This window comes from Geospiza fortis, unplaced genomic scaffold (genome assembly GCF_000277835.1).
Source record: "Geospiza fortis unplaced genomic scaffold, GeoFor_1.0 scaffold112, whole genome shotgun sequence".
In the NCBI taxonomy this organism is placed as follows: domain Eukaryota; kingdom Metazoa; phylum Chordata; class Aves; order Passeriformes; family Thraupidae; genus Geospiza; species Geospiza fortis.
In genome coordinates, this window is record NW_005054298.1 from 14,475,773 (window position 1) to 14,483,087 (window position 7,315).

General features: G+C 54.1%; 1 protein-coding gene across 2 annotated transcripts in view; it reads left to right on the forward strand.

Annotated features, from left to right (window-relative positions):
• The window catches only part of SLC4A3 (solute carrier family 4 member 3), a 28,631-nt gene extending 24,272 nt beyond the window's left edge, over positions 1 to 4,359 (forward strand). For both annotated transcript variants that reach the window (XM_031056597.1, XM_031056603.1), the window contains 4 exons: positions 316 to 569; positions 812 to 981; positions 1,454 to 1,627; positions 2,355 to 4,359. In XM_031056597.1, coding sequence (XP_030912457.1) covers positions 316 to 569; positions 812 to 981; positions 1,454 to 1,627; positions 2,355 to 2,432 — 676 coding nt within the window. In that variant the 3' untranslated portion in view covers positions 2,433 to 4,359. The remainder of the gene's footprint in view (positions 1 to 315; positions 570 to 811; positions 982 to 1,453; positions 1,628 to 2,354) is intronic.
• Positions 4,360 to 7,315: the final 2,956 nt, after the last annotated feature.

The following is a 7,315-nucleotide window of genomic DNA, read 5'->3' on the forward strand; positions in this document are numbered from 1 at the left end:
GGTGCTGGTTCACTTGGAAATGCAACGGACATCCCAGAGGAGCAGCAAGAGCAGGATCCTGGCCATTTCAGACTGTACCTTGGCTTCTCCCATCATCTTTTGTCTCCCCTCTTGGCAAATGGTGTGGTGGAGACTGCCTCAGCCAAGCACAGGAGGAAACTGCTAACCTGAGCCTGACAGCCACCATTCCCCTCCTCAGCCATCTTCTTGTTATCCCCATGTGTGCTGTCTCCAGTGAGCGTTGTCCCCAACTGCAGTGCTGTCCCTGGGCTCTGACCTGGGCCTTGCACTGACCCAGGCTATATTTTCTTCCAGGCTGATTGTTAGCAAGAAGGAGAGGAAGTTGCTGAAAGGCTCTGGCTTCCACCTGGACCTTCTGCTCATTGGCACTATGGGGGGCCTCTGCGCTCTCTTCGGGCTGCCCTGGCTGACGGCGGCCACGGTGCGCTCCGTCACGCACGTCAATGCGCTGACCGTCATGAGCAAGGCCATCGCACCCGGGGAGAAGCCCAGGATCGAGGAGGTGAAGGAGCAGCGTGTCACCGGAGTGCTCATTGCTGCCCTTGTCGGTGAGCCTCTGCTCAGGGAGCACGGGAGGGGAGAAGTCAGCACCGAGCACTTGAATCTCCTGGCAGTGTCCGTGCGCCATGGGCCTGTCCATGCTCTGCCTGCTCACTGCAGGAGTGCCCACACCTACCCATACTGAGCTTCCTTTCCCTTGTGCTCCAGGACACAGAGGAGGTGGGGAGGCTGAGGTGCCTTGCGGAGGGGCTGGTGTGAGATACACATGCCCTGAGCTCTGTCTGTGCAGGTCTGTCCATTGTGATGGGGAACATGCTGAGGCAGATCCCACTGGCCGTGCTCTTCGGCATCTTCCTCTACATGGGGGTTACATCGCTCACCGGCATCCAGCTCTACGAGCGCCTGCTCCTGATCTTCATGCCATCCAAGCACCACCCTGACCACATCTACGTTGTCAAGGTGAGCAAAGGCAGGTTGCACAGAACGAGGTAATGAGGGGAGGAGGAAGAAGAAACAGGTGAGGGGAGGATGGCATTTTGTTAGAGTGATACTTGGCTTGGTGACCCTGCTTGGCTGCAAGTTTGTGCTGAGAAGTAAGTGCAAGGCATGCAGAGAGGTGGTACGATGCTGGCAGGCTGCACCCAGGAGTACATTGCCAGGATATTGTATAGATTTGACAGATAATTTGTAGGATTGATGCACTGCTTGCAGGGGTAGAGGGACACTGCATTGCCAGGTGGGTATGCTGCCAGGTAGCACAGAGGCTGATGTGTTATGGAGTTCTACCTGGCTGTAGAGTAAAGGCAGGTAGACTCTGCAGCAGCAGTACTCTGCTGTACTATGCTATGCAGAAGAGTTTTGTTTTGCCAGTTGGGTCTTCGTTAATCTTTGTGGAAAGATAATGTGTTCTTAGACTGGGTTTACCTACTAGGTGAAGACCTGGAGAATGAATCTCTTCACCTGCATTCAACTGGCCTGCATTGTACTGCTCTGGGTGGTGAAATCTACAGTGGCATCGCTGGCCTTCCCCTTTGTCCTGATCATGACAGTGCCATTGCGACGTTTCGTGCTGCCCCGCTTCTTCCACGACAGGGAGCTCAAAGCGGTGAGCAGACAGCTGTCCTCAGTCTAGCTTGCAACACTGGAATGAGGTTGAAGAGATTTGGCAGCCTGAAAGGCTGGGAGATGATGGGCCAGCAAAGCCTTGAGGGTCTTTGCTCAATAGCAGTAAATGGGTGGATGGCTTCCTTGGATCTTGTAGCCCTGGGAGTGCAGTATGAGATGGATGGGCAGCCGGGGGCAAGGAAACAGGTTCCTACCAGGCAGAGGCCTGGAATAAGGATTTCCCTTTCCATCTTGTGGCTCCTTCACCAAGAAACACACCAATTCCCCACTGAACCAGCAGCAAGAACAGCCCAGCAGCACATCAGAGCCTATGGCTGTAGGCACTTCAGCATGTAACCACAGTGCCAGGGTACTGGCAGCTCTTCAAGAGCTGGCAGCTCCTCTGCTGCTGTCAACATCCTGAGCTTTTGTTGGAGGAGAGCCTGGAGCAGCACCCAGAAGTGAATGCTGCCAGCAGGGGGAGAGGAAGGAGCTGCGGTGCTGGACCAAAGCCCCAGGCTTTAGAATAGAAAGGGCATCGGGCTGGGGACGCATGGATGGGCATGAGGGTTTAAAGAAGCCTGCTGGGAGGGGAAGGAGCAAGAGCTTTGCTTTTCCCAGCACAGCTCAGCTGACTGGGTTGCAGTGTGCAGATCCCTCTGTGCCAGGCTTGACCCCACAGTGGGGGCAGCTGTGGCCTTCATAGCCTGGTCTCTGCCTCTTCTCAGTTGGACTCGGAGGATGCGGAGCCAAATTTCGACGAGGATGGCCGGGACGAGTACAACGAGCTGCACATGCCTGTGTGAGCTGGGAGCTGTCCTCCCTGCTTGTGGAACAGGCAGCTCAGGCCTGCTCACCCCTCCCAAGAACTAACTGGAGACTTGCCATGAGTCACACTGTCTCTTGCCTGGACCAATGAATGGCTGTTCCATAGCCCTGCAGGATGCAGCCCGGCTCTGGCTGCCCCATCGCTCGCTCAGCAGAGGCTGTGAGTCTCTCTCCTCTTGGACCTGGTGGGCTGAGAGATGCCTCTCACATCCCAAAGCTGTGTGGGTCTTGAGTGCCCTGGGTCAGGGGTCTGACCCTTCCCTGCTGGAGGCAGCCTGTGCCTGGTCTCCAGGCGGTGAAGGGGAACCATGCCAGCTGGTGCCACTGCATTCCCTTCCACTACCATGACGCTTGGGGAGCTTGGGTATCTCAGCACATGACACTGAGCACTCACAGGAATGGGCTAGAAGCTGCCTCTTCTCCCAGGCCAGCAACCTCCTTACTCAGCTGGCAGATGCCTTGCTCCTGCTCTCTCTGCCCCCTTCTAGGAGTGCTCATACCAGGCCTCTGCCACAGCTACTGCCCCACGGGGCTGCTGCAGCCTGACAGACAGGCAAAGAGGGACTGGCACCCTAGCCCAGTCCTCCAGACTGTTTTCTGTCCAGTCACCTTCCCACATGACTGTTTTCAGCTCTTGCTTGACATGGAAGAGGCTGTTTGGCTCCTCTCCCTCTCAATTTTCCCAACCTTATTTCCAAAGGCAAACTGCACAGGGAGGGAAGGCTGGAGATAAGCAGGTATTCTGAGTGCTTGAATGCTTGTCCTCTTGCAGGAACTAAGAGGAGTCCTCTGCCATTCTGCACCTCCTCAGAGGTTGCAGGAGTAAACACTTATCACAGGGCTGTATCCCAGTTCCTGATTCCCACATTCCTGTCTCTGAGAACAAATCATGTTTAAGAAGCTACACAAGAAATGTAGTGCTGGAGCACAAAACAGTCCTTTGGGTCCCTCCCTTTCCCTGTGCAGTGATCCACTGAGTCTGGCTCCCTGCAAGCCTACAAGGAAGTCACTGAAGCCCCAGCCCCAGTTTTGCTGCCATATTGAGATCACTTTCACATCCAGCAGTGCCCTCCAGGTGGGAAGGAGCAGCACTCAGGGTGCCCAGCACTCAGCCCCCATCACCTCTGGGCAGCTCCACAGAATCACAGAATGGGTCAGGTTGGAAGAGACCACAGTGGATCATCTGGTCCAACCTCCCTGCCCAAGCCAAGTCATCCCAGAGCACATGGCACAGGATTGTATCCAGACAGTTCTGCAATATCTCCAGGGAGGGACACTCCACAGTCTCTCTGGGCAACCTGTTCCAGTGCTCAGTCACTGCACAGTAAAGTTCTTCCTCGTGTTCAGGTGGGACTTGCTGTGCATCACACGTTCCCACCTGACAGACCTGTTCCCTCGGGTGTCCCTGAGCTGGCAGCCTTTGTTCAGAGCTGGCCCAGAAACTGTTTGATGGTGCCCTTGCTGCCCTGGAAACTCCAAGGTTAATGCCAGGAGAGAAAGGCAGCTGAGCCTCTTCCTGATGGTCAGAGCTGGACTGTTCTTCCAGAGGAGGCTGGGATGCTCACTTCACCATTGGATTTGGGAGAAGATGCTGCCCCCATTCCCACGTACCAGCCTGGCTCCTGCGAGAGATGGTGGGTGCTTCATTACCGGGAGGGTCCAATGCCTTCCTCGGGAGGCTGCAGAAATATCCCATCAGAGAAAGAAGCCTCCCCACAGCAGGTCCTGCCCACAGCCTGGCCCCCTACAGGGCCCGGGGCAGAGAGACGAGTGTCTCTGTGTGTCTGTGGCCGTGTGTGTCCTGTCCTCCCTGTGTAGTGTAGGAGGCCTGTTGTTTCTGTGCATTGTGACTCTTCTGACTGTAGTGGAAACAGCTACACCAATAAACTCTTCACAGGAACTGTGCCTCCGGCTCTGCACTTTTGGTTTTATCACCAATGGCAATAAATTAAATGGATTGAAATTCCCCAGCACAAAACTTCCTTGCCCACCACAGCCAGCAAGGTAGCAAGCCCCAGGTGCAGCAGGGACTGTCACCATGTTACCAGCCTGGAGGTGGGCTTTCTGTCACCATCATTGGGCAGAGTGGTTACTGTGGACTCAGCCTCCACACTGGCTGCTGGAAACAGGAGGCTGAGCCCCATGTTTCACCACATGAACCACAAGAAACACATTCTCCTGCCTGTTTGCCACCAGTTCTCCAGGGGGTGGTCTGGGATTGAGCTAGTGTTCACTTGCTCCCTCGTAGGGGACTCATGCCAGTCCAGGACTGCACTTCTACCAGAAGTTTCTCCCTCTTTGCTCAATGTACTTATTCTCTCCTTGATGGTAGGATACTAATATTTTGATGACTTTATCTCAAATACAATTTTTTTGTATTTGAGAAGGGGTTTATTTTTACAAAAGTAAACCTGTCCAGAGACTTAAAAATAGAAGTTCTTTTCCCAAAATTATCAACCTTATTATTTCAAACAATTGTATTGTTTAAGCAAACTGTTTGGGTTTCTGTTTCTGCCATCTGGGTTCAAGTACACTCAAGTTACTTTCTCCAGTTATTTTTGTTCTCTGCAGCCAGGAGGGACTGGCACACCTCTGTGGTCAGATACCACTGGCACCCATTCACATGGCTGTGTGGCTGGGAAGTTAAGGAAACTGCTAGCTAAAACCATTTCTACAACAAAACTGTGAACAAGGGCCAGTGGCAAAGTTTCCCCTTTCCCTTGTGTGTCTGAAAGTCCTTGCAGAGGGTTTTGGGGCTGCTTTTCAGACACGTAGACTTCATTACAATAAAATGTGAAAACCTTATTTCCTCTTCCCTATGAGGAGGGGTTTTGGGGGTGTGGGGCATGTGATGATGGCAGGAGGTGGCAGCACAGTGCATTCCTCACGTTGGCAGGAGTGAGAGTGGCTCTGGTTTGCAATCCCCAACACAAGTGGATTTGTTCAGATGTGAATTGCCCCATTTTGGGGAGGGCAGAGTTGATGCTGAGCAGGACAATGGCTGTGTGTGAAGCCCCAAGAGCAGCCCCAGCTCAGGGGTGCTGGGGTCCTGCTGGCTGTTGCAGATGCCAAGGACCACCCTCAGCAAGTGCTGCTGAACACTGGGGACCTGGCACATCCCTGCCATGGCCCCAGCCCAATGCTCTCTGTCTCCCACCCTCCATCCACCTCCCCTTTGTCCCTTCAAAAGAAGGGACTCACCAGCCCCAGGAGAAGCACCAGGAAGAGAAGAAAGAGCTGAGCAGGGCCCTGCTGACCGCCAGGGGAAGAACCTGCCCTCTCCAAGCATGGACACAAACCTTCCTTCCCATGGGAACAGCAGGTTTGGACATGTCCCTCGTGCTGCAGCCAGCCTTTCCCAGAGCCAGTTGCCAGGCCCACAGACATTGCCACAGAACTACAGGGCAGAGATGAAGCTCCATCCAGCTCTTCTCCCTCACACAGGTCTTAGCAAAGGCTATTTTTCTAGCAGGGATGTCTGAATCCTGGGCACAGGCTCGGACAGCATGTTTCTTCAATACTGATGAGTACTCCTGTAATTTGTCTGGCCTCCACTCTTTTCCCTGGGAGGTTTGCTTCCTGCCTGCTGCCCTGTGCCCCTGCCCCATCCCTCTGAGGTGCCTGTGCTGGACTGGTCTCCAAAGGGACTCTCTCTTTGCAGAAGCGATTGAGGCACTTCTGGGACAATTCTTTTGTGCCTGTGCAAAGTTCCCCTGTCCAGGTGCATACTTTTGGCTGGGATATAGCTGGTCACAAGCTGCTCTGTCTTGCTCAGCAGAGAGGCTCTCATAAGCTCCCATGCAGAGAGGAGGCAATGCTGCTGTGAGGTGTGGACAGGGAAGGCTCAGCCTGAGCTCTGAAATGTGACTGCCAAAGCTTCCTCCCTGCAGGGAGCAGCAAGGAGGTGGGCTGGCACCCATGAGTGTCCAGCGTGGCTCAGAGGGGGCCATGCAGGAGTCAGAACAAGGAGAAGTGCTGAGCAGCAGTGCTGCACAACATCCCCCATCTCTCCTGCCACTTTGTTCTGTGACCCCCTGGGCTGCCAGATGTGATCTTGTCATTGAGCAGGATGGGAGAATAATCCTCCTCATGTGATTTCTGCAGAGAAGGCGGGACCTTGTGATCTCTGCTGCAAGAGCCCAGCTGGATGATTTCCTTCATCCATCAGCCCAGTGTCCCTGGAGGATGTTCCCCTCTCCAGCAGAGTACAGCAGCCTCACTGGGGCTGGGAGAGGCTGGGGCACGGCTGCCTCCTGCTGTGCCAGGCTCTCTTCCTCAGCAAAGACACCTGGCCAGATGCTGGGGCCAGCTACTTGTGCTCTGAACTGGGGCTGCACTCTCTTTTTGGCCCTGGAGGTGTAAGCACAGCCATGCCTGCTTTTTTCCTTCACTAGTCCAGGAGCACACCATTTCAGGTTGCCTCCCAGGACTTATAAGGGACAAGCACAACAAAACAGGGCAGGGATTGGCATTGGTTTGGCTGCAGGTGCACAGCAAGAAGAGCTGTCTCCTTCAGCACAAAAATGATTTTACAAGCTGAAACTCTGCAGGAAGATCAGGAAGAGGAAAAGTGCATGGCTCAGGCTACCAGTGCCCATCAGCAGAATTCAGCCACAGCCAGGGGTAGTGATATGACACCATTTAACCTCCTTCCTTGCTTGCCTGGGTTGCTGGTTGTGAAGGAGACAAAGAGCTCCCCTGGCAAAACAGCCCAGTCTGGGAATTGCCTCCACCACAGCTGCCCGACGTACTTTCTACAGCAAGAATCACAGAGTAATGGTATCTGCAAGCAAAGCCCTGCTTATGCATTTAGTTGAGCAGAATCCACAAAGCTGCTTGTAGCAGAATAAGCTGTGACCTC